The following is a 19,137-nucleotide window of genomic DNA, read 5'->3' on the forward strand; positions in this document are numbered from 1 at the left end:
TCCAGACAGCAGGCAGCCGAATGGAGGCCGGGGAGAAGCCCGCAGACAGGTTCCTGCTGGGGAGGGCGGTAGAGACTAGCGCAGAACAGGGCCATCCTCTCGGATCAGCCTCCCTCAAAGGCTTTTTGAGCCCCTGCAGGCTAAGCAGTGTGTTCTTGTGCCAGAGGCAGTCCCAGGCTCAGCCTCAGCCCTCAGCAGACGGGAGCCAGTGTGATGAGGCGACTCTGGGATTGTACAGAGGCAGAAGGCATTTTAACAACTCATGTTCTGGGTCTCCTCACAAGTCCGGTATCCTCACAAAGCTAGTCATGAGAGCCAGCTGTGTTAGGGATTCACAGCCTCACTCTCTCTCACTGCTATGAAATGGCCTTTTTTTTCCCTTAGGTCCAAGCTGAAGATGGAAGATATAAAAGAAGTGAACCAGGCACTGAAGGTACTGGCTTGCTAAGAACCACTTCTTCGCTGTCAGCTTGCGCTGATTGCCTGTGTGCTCGTACGTTTAAGTATCCCGAGTCAGGTGAGAGTGTGTGGTTGAGGCAGTGATGGTGATGACATATTTACAGAGAAGCCAAACGCTGCTCAGAAACGCGTCCCTCGGCTGAGGGCAATGCTGACAGGTGGCAGGGCCAAAGCTGAACCTAGGTCTTCTGACTCCAGTTCTTCTGCCATCAGCTGTGCTTTGAAAATAGGCCTGATGGGTATTCCTAAAGGGGGAAGCAGGTGGCAGAGAGGAGAGACCCGCCGATATCTTTAAACAGTGAAAAACAGGCCCTTCTGTTGAAGTGAGGGGCCAGAGGCCAGCCAGCCCCACTGCAGTGCCCTGTGCCATTGCTAGGGACCACTCAAGCCAAGCCCTGAGTTGGGCCAGGTTTCCGCACCCTTGTGGGGAGGGCAGAATGACACATTCCACTGAAGAGCAGGGGCTTGCAGGTGGCCTGGTGCGGGTGCAGGTGCCAGGCTGAGCTGCAGGGCGGAGAGCGTGGGAGAGGAGGCAGACATTCGGGGGCACAGCAGCCTGGCCTTCAAGACGGCCTTGCCTGCAGGAGCACCCCTCTTCGGCCTCAGCTGTGCCGTGGCAGCAATGCAAAAGCAGTCCCTTTGCACACTGTTCCATGTGGTGCAGAGCAGGGACCCGAATGTCTCTGGGCATCTAATTTCCAAGTGCCAGGTCCAGGGGCAGCAACTAACAGTAGCCTGGACTTGTAGGTAATATCAGTTTCACAGCATCGGAGGGAGGAGAGGAATCAGAACAGGACTCTAGAGCCCTAGAGCTCTTTGATGTCAGGATCAACGTCCTGGGCACACACTGGCAGCCCCAAGGGTATGTAACTCTAGCTTAGTCTGTGAGATCTATTTGTCAGCAGGAAAATCATGTCCAGCAGATGCTAACAGGCCAGAAAAGTACCTCATGCCTTTGACTTCTCTGGAACACCCCAGTCCCTAAGCCCGAATAAATCACAGGTGCTGCTTCGCCCCGAGGAAGCCCTCCCAGGGGCCACCTTTCAAAGCCTCAGCCACCTCCCCTGTGGAATGGAGTCCATCTGCTCCCCAGGGCTGTTCAAGAATCAGAGCTTGGCCCGCATGGAGAATAGCTTCCTCAGGCCTATGGGACGCGGTGCCCGCTGTCCATCACCTTCTGTCTCTCCACAAGGATCAGCGTCAGCGAGTGTCTTAGTCTCACTCAGATTTGGCCCTTCTCCCGCGCCTGCCAGTTCAGCTAGTGACTTCGGCCAGTGTCTCAGGCAGGGTCTAGGGTTGTAGGCACCAGAAGCGCACGCTGCTTCCGTCAGCCAAAGGGAACTGATTGAAAGTGGGAGTGTGCCTGAGTAAGCGGATGCCGGAGACGGCCTTGAGGCCCCAGGGCAGCCTGCAGAGGCCAAGAGGTGGAGCACGGAGCTAGGGTGCAGAAATCCCGGCTGCGGCCAGACCGGGAAAGGGCCCCTTGATGACAGTCCTGTGAGGCCACATCTGATGGAAAAACAGTGCCTCACTAGGAAACAGGTGCTATGAGGGACAATGGATGCAGCCAGAACACAGCTGCCCACTCATCAGGGCTTGGACACAAAGTGGATTCTAGGATGTCCTTTCCTCTTCAGGGCCACGCCTGGCTGAAAGATGACGAAGCGACACACTGTAGGCAGTGTGAGAAGGAGTTCTCCATTTCCCGGAGAAAGGTACGTGGGGGCTCCACCCACCCTCCCAGTGCCCTGAGTCATTGCCCGCTGAGATTCCCTTCCTCTGGCTCCAGAAGCCCACATCAGGCCAGGCTCACTGCCCTGTGACTGTGCTCACTGGTTGGCAGATGGGCAGCCCCGCCTCTCCTGTTTGCCTGTGCAGATGGCTTTCCATCCTGGCACCCTCTTTCTGGGAAGCCTTGGCCAGTCACAGGCCCCTGGTCTCCAGCACATCCTTTCAGTGATTGACAGTGATTTTTGGGGAGATGGGGCTCCTTGTGTACAGAGCTGCTCTAGGGGACTGTCACTGAAAATTCTCTGTATGCGGCAGGAACAAAATCTGGCCCAACTTAAGCAAAAACAATCTATGAGGAACCTACAGGGCAGCAGGTCACCAAAAATCACTAGTTATCTAGGCAGGGTGCTTGCCCCTGCCCTTAGGTTCTGGAAACAAGGTCCTAGGCTCACCCTTGGGTCTAGGGTTGACTGGGCCTTATTAACAGTCTCACCAAGACCAGCTGGGTAGGGAAAGAGTTGGGTATAAGCAAAACTGGGAACTAAAGGAAACACTGCCAGCGCCACCCCCACTTTCTGCCACAGCCACCTGACCCCCTCCCCACCCCAAGTCTCAGGCAGTGCCTCGCAGTAAGCTTAGAGCTAGAAACCACATCCTGAGGCTGCCTTTGACATCACGTGTCTACAAGGCCTGGCTGTCCCCATCTGTGGAGTCACAGAAGCAGAGGCTGCACAGGCACCCAGGGAACCTGTTTAGAAAGGGAAAGACCCACTCCCACCCCCTTGGAATGCAGCAAAGAGAATGAACCAGACTCTTCCCATAACATGGACTGGCAGCTCACTGGCTTAGTGATGAAGTACAGCGAAAGTAAACTTTTTGTCTTAAAAAGACCCTTAGGCCAGGCACGGTGGTTCATGGCTGTAATCCTAGCACTTTGGGAGGCCGAGGCGGGTGGATAATGAGGTCAGGAGTTCAAGACCAGTCTGGCCAAGATGGTGAAACCCCATCTCTACTAAAAAAAATACAAAAACTAACCAGGCACGGTGGCAGGCACCTGTAATCCCAGCTACTTGGGAGGCTGAGGCAGGAGAATCGCTTGAACCCGGGTGGCAGGAGATTGCACCACTGCACCCCAGCCTGGGTGACAGACTCAAAAAAAAAAAAAAAAAAAAGCCGGGCACGGTGGCTCGCGCCTGTAATCCCAGCACTTTGGGAGGCAGAGGAGGGCGGATCACAAGGTCAGGAGATCAAGACCATCCTGGCTAACACGGTGAAACCCCGTCTCTACTAAAAACACACAAAAAAAATTAGCCAGGGGTAGTGGCGGGCGCCTGTAGACCCAGCTACTGCACGAGAATGGCGTGAACCTGGGAGGTGGAGCTTGCAGTGAGCTGAGATTGCGCCACTGCACTCCAGCCTGGGCGACAGAGCGAGACTCCGTCTTGAAAAATAAAAAAAGACCCTTGTTTGCACGCAGCCCCTCACCACTCCATGGAAACATAAGAACCCATTCCAAAAAAATTATGCGCTTCTGGGTTAGGAAGCAGGGAGGGTGTGCGGATGGCTTTTCCCTGGGTGTCCTGTGACTGCCTTCTTCCCGTCCTCTAGCACCACTGCCGGAACTGTGGCCACATATTCTGCAACACCTGCTCCAGCAACGAGCTGGCCCTGCCCTCCTATCCCAAGCCAGTGCGAGTGTGCGACAGCTGCCACACCCTGCTCCTGCAGCGCTGCTCCTCCACAGCCTCCTGAACGTCCATCCTCAGCAGCACAGCCTCACGGACAGTGCCAAACCCTGTGGGTCTCCAGGGGCCAACCAGGGGCTTGGGAAATGTGTTCTTTCCCAAGAGAATCAAAGGAAAAGAATCTAATTTCTTGCCCGGCCACTGGCACTCCAGAAGACAGTGTGCCAGAACTGGCAGCTCTCACCTTTCTGTGATTTCGTTCGGAATTAACTCCTCTGGATGGAAACTTCCATCTTACCTGGTCACATCACAGCTCTGGTTCAGATACTACTTCATGATTTTACTACTATCATTTTTCACTTTTCCAAGAATTTAACCTGTTTTACAGCAGTTCAGTTCTGCTAGTGAGTAGTTTTCCTGTCCTACCTCCCTTCTAAAAACCTGATTCATGCACACCATTTGACACCCACGGAGTCTGTCAGTGTGCCTTCTCTGCTTCAGTCAAGAGATCTGCCATTTCATGCCCTTGTGACCACCTATCACTGGCCCTGCAATAAAATCATTTATTTTTCACTCTGGCGCATGCAGAAGCTTGTGTCAGCTTCCAAAGAGCCCACCGCACCACAGGAGGCCTCAGAGCGCCCCTCGTGCCCAAGCCCAGTGTGAGCGAGAGGCTGCTGGTGCTGCCCCAGAGCCCGCAGGGCTGTGCCTGGTGAGCCAAGGGCAGTTTGCACGGTCAGCCTGCCGTCAACAGGCAGAGGTGGTGACCCCAAGCCTGTCACCAAAGTGCAAGAGTAGTTCAGTACATAGTTGGGAGTTGACAGGTTAAGACGGAGACACCTGTGGAAAGGCACTAGCCAGGCAACCATTTTTCGCATTTCAAATGCAGTGCTAGGACTGGCTTCCAGTCTCTCCCTTGGAGGCCCCCACCCCCAAAGAGCCAGTGGCCTGGGGCTTTCTTCCAGTAGAGACAACAGCGTTGTCAAGTCCAGACAGCCAACAGTCAAGTCTCCCAGGCCTCATCCTTCTCCACCTTCGATACATACACCTTGTCCACCACCCTACCCTCCCTTCCCACAGGCCCCCTACCCTCACCAAATCCAGGCCTCAGGATCCCACCCCCTCCTTTGGGCTCTTCCCATGAAGCAGGCTCCCCCACGACCTTGTCAGCCCTGGTAGATGCTTGCATGGCACCCTCAACTGAGATTCCTCCTCTGCTCCTCCCTCCCTCAAACCGCTCTAAAGATGGAAAAGATGAGGCTGGGCACGATGGCTCACGCTTGTAATCCCAGCACTTTGGGAGGCCGAGGCGGGCGGATCACGAGGTGAGGAGATCGAGACCACAGTGAAACCCCGTCTCTACTAAAAATACAAAAAAAATTAGCCGGGCGTAGTGGCGGGCACCTGTAGTCCCAGCTACTCGGGAGGCTGAGGCAGGAGAATGGCGTGAACCCGGGAGGTGGAGCTGGCAGTGAGCCGAGATAGAGCCACTGCACTCCAGCCTGAGCGACAGAGCGAGACTCTGTCTCAAAAAAAAAAAAAAAAAGATGGAAAAGATGGGAGCTTGGGCAAGGCTCAAGGATTCACCCTCCATCCTATACAGCTTAGGACTGTGCGGCCAGACTTCAAGACGAGGTCTGCCCTGCTCCAAAGCCATGTCCTAGCAGGTTTCCAACCCTGTTAGGCAAGCACATTGGCAGCCCCCCCCTTCCCTCACCCCTCACCGTACCAGCTGCCATCTCATACAGGGCCAAACTTTCAGAAAAAACTGCCTATCACTCACTACCCCTAACTGGCATATATGACATCTGTGCCTTTTCAATACACCCAGTTTGGACCCCTAACTTGCTGGGCAGCCTTAGGCAAGCCAGTTCACTTGAGTCTTAGCTCTCATCTGCACACAGAAAAGCAGAATAATCCATCCCTCCCCTACTTCAAGTCTGTTCTGACAGCTCAGTATAAAAACATGCAGGAGGTTCCCACCTCTGTGCCTGACACTTGGGTATAAATTTCAAGTGTTTAAGTGAAATTTTCAAAGTTGGCAATATTTGGTCAAGATAAACTTCCCTACTCAGAAATTGAAGCATATTCCAAGCCCTAACTTTGGAATCTCCAGTCCCTGGTCTGGTACCATACCACCTTTACCCAGCCTGAGAAATGAAGGATAGATGTTTTAAGGAAGCACTTCCCAAGTCAACTGAGGTAGGGGTGAGTGGTCAGGATTTTGTTTAAAATGCAGATTCCAACTGACAAGGTCGTCAGGAGGTTAAGTCACTGCAAACAAGCTATGGAGCACAAGATTCCAAAGAACCATAATGCTTCTAGACTTTTGACAGGAATTTCGCTCGCCGCCCAGACTAGAGTGCAATGGCGCGATCTTGGCTCACTGCAACCTCTGCCTCTTGGGTTCAAGCAATTCTCCCGTGCCTCAGTAGCTGGTATTACAGGTGTGCACCACCATGCCCAACTAATTTTTGTATTTTTTAGTAGAGACGGTTTCACCATGTTGGCCAGGCTGGTCTCGAACTCCTGACCTCAGGTGATCCACCCACCTCTGCCTCCCAAAGTGTTAAAATCACAGGTATTAGCCACCGCCCCTGCCTTGGACTAGCCATATGGCTCTGCATTCAGTTTAACCTTACTCCAAGTTTCTAGTTCTAGTCCCTTCTCTAACAGGGCAAGCTTTATCCCTAAATGTACCACAGTTAACTAAAGGACCCAGAGAAGGAACCCTCAATACTGGGCCTCAGTACCAAACTATTAACGCAAGATCTCAAGGGCAGTAACCAGGCTTAGAACACAGCTCAACTCTCAACGCTGCCTCCCCCAACAACTGCTGTTCTCTAGACCTGCCAAAGACAAAACCAACAATACACATCCCAGACCCTTTCCTCTGCTAGTGTCCAGTCCTGGTAGGGCAAGCAAGGTAGGATCTGCAAAGCCCTCCCCTCCATGTCTCCTGCATGCACTGCTCCTGTGGACAGATGGTTAGAAATGACTGATACTAAGCCACTCTGTCCACCCTACCTAGCCCTACCCCAACAACGAAAGAAAAGCTTGTGTAATCACAGACAAGGGAAAGCTTATCCACACTTTGCTTTAAAAGGCACAAGCCTATGTGACAGCCTAGCTCAGACGGTACCTTCTAATTTCATTATCAGGGACTTGAATCTAATGGGATGAGAGTAACGGCAGTTCCCACACTGCAGCACCCCTGAGCATCTACTGAAGGAACCCCGGGAGCATGCTTTTCAGGACTGCTTTTGTAATACCCAACCTTGTAGTATGACGAATAGATTCTCCCTTAGATGCTTAACCTTGTTTTTAATATGAATACTCTCCCTTAGCTGAGAAAACCAGACCAACTCCATTTGGCTCCTTCATTTACAAGATACCAAGGGCTCCTTACCCACCCCCCTTTCCTCAAGGACTTAACTTGTGCAAGCTCTCAACATATCAGAGTGCAATTAACTGATAAGGTGCCGAGGCAAGCGATGTCCACAGTTCCCAGCAATTTACTCAGAGATGGTACCATAAAGCCCCCACCTTTGTCAAGGGGGTAACACCCAGAACCCCCTCACCTATCACTTTGTGATGAATTTAAAGTTCCTGCACCTGGAACTGTTTTCCTGTAACCATTTGTCTTTGTCTGTTTTTCTTCTGTAAGATGGCTGCAGCTGGAATCCCCCTCGCCTCTCTAAACCAAAGTATAAAAGAAAATCTAGCCCCTTCTTCGAGGCCGAGATACTTTCGTGCGTTAGCCGTCTCTCGGTCACCAGCTAGTAAAGGACTCCTGAATTCGTCTCAAAGTGTGGCATTTCTAACTTGCTCAGGTACAACACTTTAAAGCAGCTTGAATACTTCCTAGCATCCTGTTGGAGTTGCGAACTACCAAAACGGGATATATTTAAGAGTTCATTTAAACTTGTCATGTTAGTTCTCAATCACTACCTATCATTCTACCTTAGGAGATTTACATGGAATTTTGCTTCCAAGTGGAATTGATTTTTAGGCATGAGCCAAAAACATAAAAGTTGAGGCCGGGCGCGGTGGCTCACGCTTGTAATCCCAGCACTTTGGGAGGCCGAGGCGGGCGGATCACGAGGTCAGGAGATCGAGACCACGGTGAAACCCTGTCTCTACTAAAAATACAAAAAATTAGCCGGGCGTGGTGGCGGGCGCCTGTAGTCCCAGCTACTCGGAGAGGCTGAGGCAGGAGAATGGCGTGAACCCGGGAGGCGGAGCTTGCAGTGAGCCGAGATCGCGCCACTGCAGTCCAGCCTGGGCGACAGAGCGAGACTCCGTCTCAAAAAAAAAAAAAAAAAGTTGAAAACTTCAATTTGAAAACCATCTGTGAAGGCTGGGCACAGTGGCTCAAGCCTATAATCCCAACACTTTGGGAGGCCAAGGTAGGCAGATCACAAGGTCAGGATTTGGAGACCAGCCTAGCCAACATTGTGAAACCCCGTGTCTATTAAAAATACAAAAAAATTAGCCTGGAGTGGTGGCAGGCGCCTGTTAACCCCAGCTACTTGGGAGGCTGAGGCAGGAGAAACCCACAAGGTGGAGGCTCAGCCCGCGAGGTGCAGGTTGCAGGTGAGCCGAGATCACACCACTGCAATCCAGCCTGAGACAAGAGTAAGACTCCGCCTCAAAAAAATAAAAAATAAAAAAATAAAAAACCACCTATGAGCTAGAAGAAACCCATATTCATCATACCCCCCCCTTGCCTCCGGCACCTTGCCAGCCAAGCATGAAGGCCTCAGACACATGGCGCCTCCCCCTTTGCTTTGTACAAGTGCTTAACGAGTTACAGGCAGTTCAGATCAGGTCCTGTGCAGCCAAATGACATACAGCCCTTCCACCAGGGCCCCAAAGACGAGTTTACCTTCAGTTGCACTGGAGGGAAGTCTGAAGACATCCACACAACAGCCTCAACTGCCAAGCCAGAGATGTGGCCCTAGGCCCCAGGTGGGCACAGAGCACCAAGACTCAGTCCACACGACACTGAAGCACAGACAAGACAGAGTGCAGTTTTTAAAAGGAGGATTTATTTGACAAGTTTCACTTAGCGCAATATACCTAAAAGGAAATCACAATACAATGAAAGATTTAAATCAAGGCCTCAGAATTTCATACAAACACCAAGACCAAAATCCTAAAGTATTGGTATTGTGTCTCAAATTTTTCCCATTAACTTAAAAAAAAAAAGCTTAAACTTACGTGCCTTACAGGTTATTAAATGAAACTAGAATTAACAAACATGCCAAAATGTTTCACTTTTAATAGTAGACACAGCTCCTATATTGTTTTACAAAAAAATAAAAGCATGTCTTTCAACATGCATCCAAACAGTGTTCAATGTAACGTGGCAAAGGGCAACATTTAACATAATTCAACTGCTTTTACCTAAATACGCTTACTGCTTAAGTACATCCTATAACTAACTTGAGAAAAGCTGGAACTTAAGTTTAACAGTTACAGTTTACTCAGCTTCACTGTTATATCCTAGATGAGTATTGTATTCAAAAATACTGGGCCTTAAGTCTTCAAAACAATCCTGATTTCCACTTAGAGTAAGCATAAATCACAAGCTTGTATTGCAGAAACTGTTAAACTGAAGTTTTGTTTTTTCTTAGAAAAAAAAAAAAAAAAAGTTGACCAAGAGTCAGTGATCAGGATGGATCAATTACATTCCCCATCCACCACTCATACTGGACATGCTAGACATCCCTCCCATTCCGTTCACGCCCATAGATGCACGGCTTCCACTACTGTAGTAGCTGCTGTTCACTGCTCCTTGGTTACCTGCAAAGAGATCAATTTGACAAGTTAGGAGTAATGTCAGACCACCAGTCAAATAAAATATAGTATTCCAAGAAAAAGTTTAAAAAGTATACGAGTACAAATGGCTGCTGTCCAAGTGGCGAGACGCATGTTTGGGAAAGGGGAATCCCGACTCCAAACAAGCCTCAATTAACCCCTTTTCTCTGCAGTACCAACTTGCCAGACTCTTGTGCTACCATTTTAACGGATTCTTCAGGATCAACATGAAAAATTAAGTTTAAAGGAAAACTAGTGTTTTTCAAAAATTGCAAAATTACTTCGTATTTTTAAAGCTAAACAAGGCATTTAAAAAAAAAATTTACCATAAACATTCACAATGTGTCCCTCGAATGGCATTTGAGAAAAGGGAGCACAGGGGAAGTCTCTTGCTTTTCCTATTCATGGTGGGCAGGAAGTGAGACAACCAAGCTGGACTAAAGGCAACTCACTGTGCCCAAATGGCAGCCTCCATGGAGTTAAGTCAGAGCCATTGACTGCTATAGAAAGTATTACAACATATCAGTATTTGCTATTGGGAATTTATATTTTTTGAGAAAATATTTACCTATGCAATGTTTGATTGAAAATCACTGGAGTTTTCCTGTAAAACTTGGTCTGCAAAAGGATTTTGTAGGGTAAGACTATAATACCAAAATCACCATTCTTTAGACCAATTGAAAAAAAAATAAATAAAACCAATCCTAGGTTAACTAACTAATAAATACGGTCCTGAACCCAACCACCATTCTACTATTTCAAATTCTCCCTCCATCTAAAATTGACTTAATGCTAACCAAAAGACAAAAAAGTCAACAACTTTATTTAATGTTTTAACAAATGGAGGCAGGTATTTCTGGCTCGACAGTATTCCAAAGCTGCAATGACTACTTTTTAATTCAAAGAACACTTCCCCCTCCCAACGCTTCTGAAAAGTAGCTAGTAAAAAGTTACATTTGGATTGAAAGCATACATTTAATAACCCAATTTCACCAAGAAGGAGCCTGCATCTTCCCAACTAAAGAAACCTGCCTAAAATTTATTCTAAGGATATTAAAAAAAAACAAGCTTACCGTATCCACTCATGCTGCTCTGGCCACCATAGCCGCCTCCATAACCACCACTCAGCTGCTGGCTGGCTGGACCCCCGTAACTGGACTGGTTTGCTGTTAAGTTAAGAAAATATTAGAACCCTGTTCCTTATGTAATGTGGTACCTGGTGGTACCGGGCTTGTAATTCTATATCTATGATTTTCCAGTCTTGATCTTATATTACTATAACCCTCTGCCTCCTTCTGCCTACTGTCTATAACCAGGCTATCCTTCTACCCATCATTGAGCTAGTCGAATATTTATAAACCAAAGTGCTAACGGTATATACATCAGCAGGACTAAAATCCATGATTCCATAAGTAAGAGGCATTTTATGAAGATCTCATGAAACTGCCTGACTGGATTTAGTGGGGTCCCCCCTTAGTTTGATACATCAAAGGCATGTCAATACACCTAATTATGCCCACATCTTAATCCTGTTTTGCTATTTCAGATTTAAAATTTATACTTAGAAAATTTAAGTAGTTTCACTCCATAGTCCCCTCCCCCAAGAGTACTTAAATCTAATTTGAATTATCTATCCTAAGGAACTTCATAACTCACAAGGATTTAAGTATGCCAGATACAAAATTCAAATATCAAGAAACTGCTTTCTTTGCCTAAGTTTGTTATGCTAAACTTATTAAATAAATAGATTAACTTAACTTATAATTGACTTATACAGATATAAACGTTTTGGTTTTTAAAAAAACTAACGATATTTACACAAGCCCATGCCTCCCATCATTTGGCTACCATAAGCACCACCGCTTGCTCCTGCTGTAGAATTCAAGAAGAGTTCTACATATCTGTGTTCTGAAATGAGAGAAAAGGCATACAAGGTTAGCTTAAAAAAAAGACACTAAAGTGATATTTACACAAACCCATGCCTCCTAGCATTTGGCTACCGTAAGCACCACCGCTTGCTCCTGCTGTAGAATTCAAGAAGAGTTCTACATATCTGTGTTCTGAAATGAGAAAAAAAAAAGTTTGAAAATGTTTGTTGGTGAAACAAAACAGGATAAGCACTAAGTTTTTAAACAAGAAGATCTGTGACCTTCAAATACTTTGGCAAAGAAAATTCTAGCTACTTCTCTTAGGTGTTCTACTTTTAACTCCAAAATCTAGCCTTTACATGTTCATCTATATTGTTGTCAATTAAGGATATACACTTCAAGATGTGCATATCACAAATCCGTTATACTAATTTTTAAAACCCAAACCTTCAACACACTGTCCCCCATCCCCCAAGAATTAATCTTTATTACTGGAGAGGAAACTTCTCATACATCCTTATTTTTCCATTTCTCTATTGTAAATGTTAGTCACACAATCACCTGTTAAGAGCCCACAAATGCTCAATCACACTTACGCATATTTGCTTTGTCTTTTGACATAGCTGCCACAGCATCTTCGTGAGTTGCAAACTCGACATCCGCTTCACCAGTTACTCTGCCATCAGGACCAATTTCAATGTGTACTCTCACAGGATTGAGCGGTGAAAAAAACTGCAACACAAGGCATTTCAAAGAATTAACCAACTTTCTAATGTTACAAAATAAAACTAAAATTTCTAACGTAGTGCTCACATTTATAGAATAAGGCTCAGACTTTTACTGCCATACTGAAATATTGACTTGTGAGTTCATCTTACACTTACATTATAAATGTCATTCTCAGTAGCTCTGTAAGGTAATCCACGCATGTGTACACAGTGTCCTGTTGTGCTCTGGAAAGTAGAACCACCATCCCCGTATCTGTGATCAGACATTCCTGAAAAACAGTAATTGAGGTCTAGATGGACAAGAGTGTAAGCATCCTTCAACTGAGAAATTCAATTCTTACCTTACCTCTTCCAAATCTATCTGACCCAAATCCATAGCCATCATTATAGCCATTGTAATCGTCATAGCCTCCATAGCCTGAAAGACAAAGTACAATCAATCAAACAGAACACCTAGAAAAAGGAACAGATTACTTGCCGAACCTTGCGAATCCTCACGTACCTCCACCATAAGCACCACGCCTCATCCTCTCAAAGCCAGCTCCTCTGCCAATGCTGTTATACCCTCTGCCAGCCCCAGGTCTGTCATAGGGACCTGGCCGCTGCATGGCCATAAGCTTTCGTGGTGGATCATAGTGAGTTCTAACTTCAGCTCTACTGCTCTTAAAGATTTCAATATACCTAAAGCATTGTTCATAAGGAAGGGGTAGGGAGGGGAGAGAAAACATTAGTTCATTTTATACAGGTATTTAGTTATACAAGAAAACAATCTAGTCATAGCCATGAAACTGACATATTTAAAGCCAGATTTCTTATATTTGCATAGGCAATGACCAGAAATTCACTCAATAAATAGTAAGACAATGTAAACTTCATAGAAAAAAAAAAAAAAAACTCACTCCTCTGAGGCAGAGCCCAACCTTAGGGGTAGAGAGGAGTACTGTAAATAAATGTTCAGGAGGGAAATAATTCCACTCAACTTTCAACATTTCAAGTCTTAAATCCATTGGCAGCATGTATAGCAAGTGGGCTAAAAAGCCAGCCTCCACCAACAGTCTAGCCCACACTACACATTTCCTTTCGCCAATCAATACCCAAGCCTATGCTTTTAGTAAGAATCAGCATAGGTAAGCGCATGCTTCAATGAAAAATAGTCACAAGCAAAGAGAATAAAACCTTTTGTGACAATTTCTTGAAAGCTATGCTTATTAATACTATGCAGAATATTTATATACAGCAAGAAAAAGTTTGTTGCATTTCAACTTTAAAAACAAGATCAGAAAGTATCACATTTTCTTATGGTAATATTAATTTACTCTAGGTGGGTGTTATTACAGCTAAAGCCAGGTTTGCATTAATTTTTTAAAGCCATAGTCTCTCAACTCTACTGATTGGGGTTAATAAGACTCACAGAATTGTCAAGTAGACCAATTAACTAGGGACAAATTTTAAACCTGAAATTTAGTTTGCATGTAACATGGGACTCACACAGGAAAAGTTTGGAAATCATGGCAAAACATCAATTACCTAGGACTACAAAACATTAATTTCTTATTTTAAGGAGAGAGAATATGGATTTAATTGTTTACCATAAGAAAAGTGACATATCCAACCAACCATCCATCCCCACCTGTGCCCTATTCTTTCCTTGTGTTTCTTTAGAGCCTTTTCAGCTATTTCCTGTGAAGCAAACTGCACGAAGGCCTCCCCCGTACTCCTCCCCTGGAAGTCCACCGGCAATGTTATCCCATTTGGCACGATTTCCAACCCTTCAACCCAAGGACAAATAACCCCAGTAGGGGGGCAATATTAACATCACAAGCCCAGAAATGATTCTTCTTATAGCTTTAAATAAACCAGAATTTTTAACTTTAGGTGAATGGTATGCTTTCAACAAGTACTCTTTAAATATGCATTGCAATAATATGAAGTTCCATTATTATAAAGTATAACTATTCTTAACACACCCATGGTACAGTATATATTAAAAAAAAAAAAAAGAAACTTGCTGAACACAGGATGCATTAAGAATTCAACAACTTAAGAACACATATCTATGCAACTTAATGTTGAGAATTATATAATTCGATTAAGTTTTAAGCATTAAATAACAGTTTTACTAAATTCAAAACACCTTTTACCTCATTTTATATTTCAATGCTTTAAGTTATTGGAACTTCAAGTTTTTAAAAAAGTTTACATTTAAAACATTTCATATAAAAACTGAAACATTAAATTATAATTGACAAACACAACAATCTAAACTTTCAACAAAACTGATCTACACAGCACAATCATGCATGCTTATGCTCTAACAGTAGTTATGATTCACTTCTGGAAATTCCGTCTACGAAAAATCCTTTCCGTGGATACATTCCCAAGCTTACAAAAAGGACTTAAAGCACTTTCCTAGAAGATATGAAATTATGTTCATATTTAACGTTGACAGATAGCATTCAATTATCACCAATTTAGAGTAAAAACAAAACAGACTTGATTTTAAAAATTCTGACATTAGGACTTGATACATACATAAATTTTTAACATACTACACTAAACCATGAAAGGATTTCTTGCTTCCAGTGTATCACATCATAAATATTAATATTTAAAATATACGATATCTTATCTAACATTGTTAAACATGCAATCTAATCAGCTCTTCAGCATAAAAACATTCAAATACTTTAGGCCCAGGAACAATTTCAAAACACTTGTTATTTCAGATACTGAGACTACAAGCATTCAAACTACTCTCACTACATCTGATTTTCAGTAAGTTTATACCACACAGGTTAAAAACCAAGTCTTTCATAAACCGACTTTTGCATTGAAGAGAATTAGACCATCAGATGTTTCTGGTCACACGACCCAGTGTGTCTCTTGCAACACAGACACTTGCCATAATTTACAACAACCTAATTCATCGCACTAATCTGCTGGTAAAGGGATCTTACCTTTAACTTGAGGTACTTAGCTGGACACCAACCAATGTGGGGAAAGCAGTTAAGCTGTTGAGGGCAATCCTCAATGAAAGATCTACTCTGAACTATAATACTAAATATAGGCAAAGTTAACATTTTGGAAGTACTTCATTTCCACCTTTAAGATGGGCTTAAATTATTTGAAGGTCTCTAGAAAGAAAACATTAATTCATTGGCAATTTACAACCTATTGAAATACCTAAGCTACTCAACTTTAAGGTCTATTAAATCACCTTGCCAGAAGCTAGCCAGAACTCACTGCTCAGCAACAAACATGACTACATACCTGAGAAGAACTGAACAATTTCTTCCTTGCTACATCCAAAGGGAAGTCCTCTAAGCCGTACAAAGCCATCATTGGCCGTGTCAGGACTATTTGGACCAGTATGCTTCAACACCCAATCCATTTCAACGTTGTTTGACTTGAATACTGAAAGAGGTGCTTAGAATTAGTCACTTTTGGAAAATTAGATAACAAAGTTCAGACTTCCTGGGTCTTTAGATAAGCTAAGAAGAGCTGCCACAAACTCCCTTAGATGACCATTTCCATGCAGTCAAATACCTAAAATTCAGAAGGGGTAAGACCTCTATTGTTTAATGCTTTATTTACTGTAACTAGGGCAATGTAAATCAAACCTTCAACATATCTGTGTCCCATAGTTTCTCTGTCTTTTTTCAGGGCCAATTTGACTTCATCTTCTGATTCAAGTTCAACAAAAGCCTCGCCACTTGGTCTGCCTTCTCTGGTGTAGATGAAACGAATACCTTGAGCCCCATTTTGAATTTTGCAGTCTGGAAAGAAAACAACCGTTAATACAGAATTTAAAGCCTAAAACCACCTCTGGGTGACACAGATGAAATGTCTATTCCATGTCCCCACTACAAATTACATAACTTGTGAAGCCTATATATAATGACCACGATATTACCAACTCCTAGAACTCCAATACAATAAAAAAAAAACCTCATTCCCAAGGTGATATATTTCCAACCCATCAACAACATACAATATTCAAAGCAGTTTCAGAATGAATTTATCTCGTAAGTCCTTGCTACTCATGTCTACATCACACATCTTTTATCAATTTCTCAGAACATTATCAAGCCTGGACTTTGCGAGCTGTTTTGGTCTGGTGCATTTGTCAGTTTCACCTTACCAGCAGCCACATTACGGTTTCTCATTCAAATCCAAATTACAGCCCCAATACTCACTCACCTGAAAGGGGATCAGTGTTATCAAGCTAAAACGCTCCAAGTTGCACAGCTGAAGCCAAACCCAGTGTTGCCCCCTGCAAGGAGGCTTCCAGCATACTTGGTTCTTGTTTTACAGGTCGCTTTCCGTTACCAATGCTAAATTCAGATAGTAAGTCAATACTACAAACGTCTTGCCAAAAGCTGTTAATTTCATCCAAATAGAATTTTAATCAGTCTAGTTTCTTTTTCCCAGTCTAATAATGGGAACAAGGACATTCTGATAGAAAATATTCAGGAAACCTATGTACTGCAAAAAAACTTCCCTGGGCTTCAGTGTCTTCAACTGTATAGTGAGCCAGATTAAGAACTAGATGAGTAAACACTCAATTGTCAAATCTTGATTAGGAAAACTGAAATTAAGACGTGACATTTTAACTTTCCGAAGAATGCTCCTTCTCAAGGAAACACCAAAACTGGAAACAACGGGTTACACTTCAAGATATTGCAAAACATTACTATTATTTGTCTAATTACTCGGAGATTTTCTCAAGATTGAGGAGGAAATCCCACCTATGCCAATTTATCCTTTCGAAAAGACACCCGGGCCAGGCGCGGTGGCTCACGCCTGTAATCCCAGCATTTTGGGAAACCGAAGTGGGCGGATCACTTGAGGTCAGATGTTCGAGACCAGCCCGGCCAACATGGTGAAACCCCGTCTCTACTAAAAATACAAAAATTAGCCGGGTGTGGCGGTGTGCGCCTCTAGCCCCAGACACTCGGGAGGCTGAGGCAGGAGAATCGCTTGAACCCAGGAGGCGGAGGTTGTAGTGAACCGAGATCGCGCCACTGCACTCCAGCTTGGGTGACAGAGACTTCAACTCAAAAGAAAAAGAAAGACACCCATAAAAGAAAAGCTCGTGTTCAAAGATAGGTAAAGAAAACAAAGTCTGCCAGATCTGCCGCACTCCCCCAAGGGCCAGGAGGACGGGCGGGGCTTTCGAAATTTCCATTGCGTAATAGCGGCCGGCCGGGCGCGAGCAGCACAGCGGTGAGTGTAGTCGCCCGCGCCTCGCTAGGGGGCGCCCCGGGTCCCGCCCGGCCCGCCCCGCCCCGCCCCAGCCCGGCCCGCCCGCCAGCCCGCCCGCCCCGGCCTCGAACTCGAACTCCCGCGTCCTAGTTTTAACTCACCAGAAAAAAACCTCTGCACTTCATCGGCCGAGCAAGACCAGGGCAAGCCCCGGACCTTCACCACGAATCCCTCTCCACCTTCGGTGCCCAACATCATCGTCTCTTACGCGGTCCGGCGTCGAAACGAACTGCAAAGCGGGGAGGAGGACCAGACCTGAGAGCGCCAATTAAGCTGTCCTTCGCCTCCGAGGGGCCCCGGGCCCGCACCGCCCCCACCCCCACGGAGCAAAAACCGGGCGGATTCACCCACCCCGGCGACCCCAACACCTCCTCGTCCGGCGACCGGACCCCCAAAGCTGTCCTGAGCAACAGCTGTCGGCGCCCCGAACCGTGGGGGCCCGGGCCGAAAGCCAGCGTAGAGGAAAGGAAATGGCGGCGGCCGCTTCCGCTCCGCCTCCTCCGACTTCTCACACAATAGAGTCGGCGCGGCCTGCAGGCCTCAGCGGCGGTGCCGAGATTCAGCGAACCACTCGCGGCTCTCGATGGCAGCCCGCAGCTCGCCAAGGTCCCCGTGACCCTCCCAGAGATACGGGGACAAACAATCCTCGCAAAAACGGTACCCACCGTGGTCGCCGAACTGCAAGCGAAGACCCACCACGACTCACCTAGACACACGACTTCTGCGTGGCTAAGACGAAATGGCCAACGGGCGCCTGCGCAACCTAAATAAAGCCCTTTGTGCGCGCTCTGCGCACGCGCAGCCAGCTGTGCGCACCGCCCCGTTGCGTCACAAAGAGCTCTGGCGCATGCGTAGTTTCAATAGCCGGAGCACCTCCCGCCGGCGGATTATTACGCGCTAGGGTTTTGGGCTCAGCACCCCCCACCCATAAACCCGCCGGGCTTTTTGTTGCGCCTGCGCCTTCCCGCGAATATTGAACTTGGGAGTCTTAGCGGTTTAGAATTGTTTCATGCGCATGCGTCTTCCTTGAAACCGTTCTCTAGCCTTACCCGCCAGTGTGGGGGAGGGGAATGGCGGCCGCCCGTTCCCTATGGGACTGTATAGAGTCCCGAGCTCTGGGTTGTGATGAGGTGGGCGTCTTTCTACCCCTTGTCCCCAGGCTCTTACTGGCGCGCTCCTGGCCGACCTGAAAGGAGGGGCGCGGCCTTCAGGCGTTCCCACTCCCCGCGCCGTCTGTCTTCCCTTTATCCCCAAACCGGCCGAAGCTGGTCAGCCGCAGATTGTCGAGCGTCCTGGGAGCTGCGGGGCTGCGGACGTCCCGCGCCCGAAGCCACCCGGATGGCGCCTGGGGCACGTCCCAGCCATGTGTGCCTCCACTTCCCCTTACCTGCCGTCGTCGGGCCTAGGGCCCCGGTTGGCGCGAGGTTCCCGTGCCTGTGGCTCGCGCCTGTACCCAGCTTTTGCCTAACGAACTCGCACCCTGTGTACCCCTTGACCCGCCTAACGGTCGGCAGGCCTTGAATGCCCTGGGGCCCTGGCACGAGGAGGGATCGCGAGCGCGGGCTCCACGGGTGCGCG

At 46.7% G+C, this 19,137-nt stretch overlaps 2 protein-coding genes across 13 annotated transcripts in view; one reads left to right on the plus strand and one right to left on the minus strand.

Moving 5' to 3' along the window:
• Positions 1-4,448, plus strand: part of RUFY1 (RUN and FYVE domain containing 1) — a 59,987-nt gene extending 55,539 nt beyond the window's left edge. For both annotated transcript variants that reach the window (XM_032158853.2, XM_032158854.2), the window contains exons 16-18: positions 385-433; positions 2,097-2,174; positions 3,799-4,448. In XM_032158853.2, coding sequence (XP_032014744.1) covers positions 385-433; positions 2,097-2,174; positions 3,799-3,942 — 271 coding nt within the window. In that variant the 3' untranslated portion in view covers positions 3,943-4,448. The remainder of the gene's footprint in view (positions 1-384; positions 434-2,096; positions 2,175-3,798) is intronic.
• A 4,456-nt stretch (positions 4,449-8,904) lies between these two features.
• On the minus strand, positions 8,905-19,072 carry HNRNPH1 (heterogeneous nuclear ribonucleoprotein H1). 11 transcript variants are annotated; one of them, XM_058440223.1, is made up of 14 exons: positions 18,266-18,422; positions 17,661-17,788; positions 15,915-16,070; positions 15,565-15,708; positions 13,925-14,063; positions 12,797-12,975; positions 12,641-12,712; positions 12,451-12,584; positions 12,163-12,298; positions 11,699-11,758; positions 11,547-11,606; positions 10,772-10,864; positions 10,267-10,316; positions 9,499-9,683 (listed from the first exon to the last, which is right to left on the minus strand). In XM_058440223.1, the coding sequence occupies exons 2-13, from the start codon at positions 17,755-17,757 to the stop codon at positions 10,267-10,269; spliced, it is 1,320 nt and encodes a 439-aa protein (XP_058296206.1). In that variant the 5' UTR covers positions 17,758-17,788; positions 18,266-18,422; the 3' UTR covers positions 9,499-9,683. The 11 variants fall into 11 exon arrangements, with proteins under 11 accessions (XP_058296200.1, XP_058296201.1, XP_058296203.1 ...); XM_032158856.2 differs by having other exon boundaries at positions 11,517-11,606; XM_058440217.1 differs by lacking the exons at positions 10,267-10,316; positions 18,266-18,422 and adding an exon at positions 18,947-19,072 and having other exon boundaries at positions 8,905-9,683; positions 11,517-11,606.
• Between the last annotated feature and the right edge of the window lie 65 nt (positions 19,073-19,137).

The sequence above is a fragment of the Hylobates moloch genome, unplaced genomic scaffold, assembly GCF_009828535.3.
Source record: "Hylobates moloch isolate HMO894 unplaced genomic scaffold, HMol_V3 SCAFFOLD_6, whole genome shotgun sequence".
In the NCBI taxonomy this organism is placed as follows: domain Eukaryota; kingdom Metazoa; phylum Chordata; class Mammalia; order Primates; family Hylobatidae; genus Hylobates; species Hylobates moloch.

Coding starts and splice junctions, on each gene's coding strand:
- HNRNPH1 (XM_058440217.1), bottom strand. CDS start 17,757: ATGATGTTGGGCACCGAAGGTGGAGAGGGATTCGTGGTGAAGGTCCGG. Junction 12,713..12,796: donor GCGTGGTGCTTATGGTGGAG/GTACGTGAGGAT, acceptor TTTGTCTTTCAG/GCTATGGAGGCTATGACGAT. Junction 10,865..11,516: donor GATGGGAGGCATGGGCTTGT/GTAAATATCGTT, acceptor TTAACTTAACAG/CAAACCAGTCCAGTTACGGG.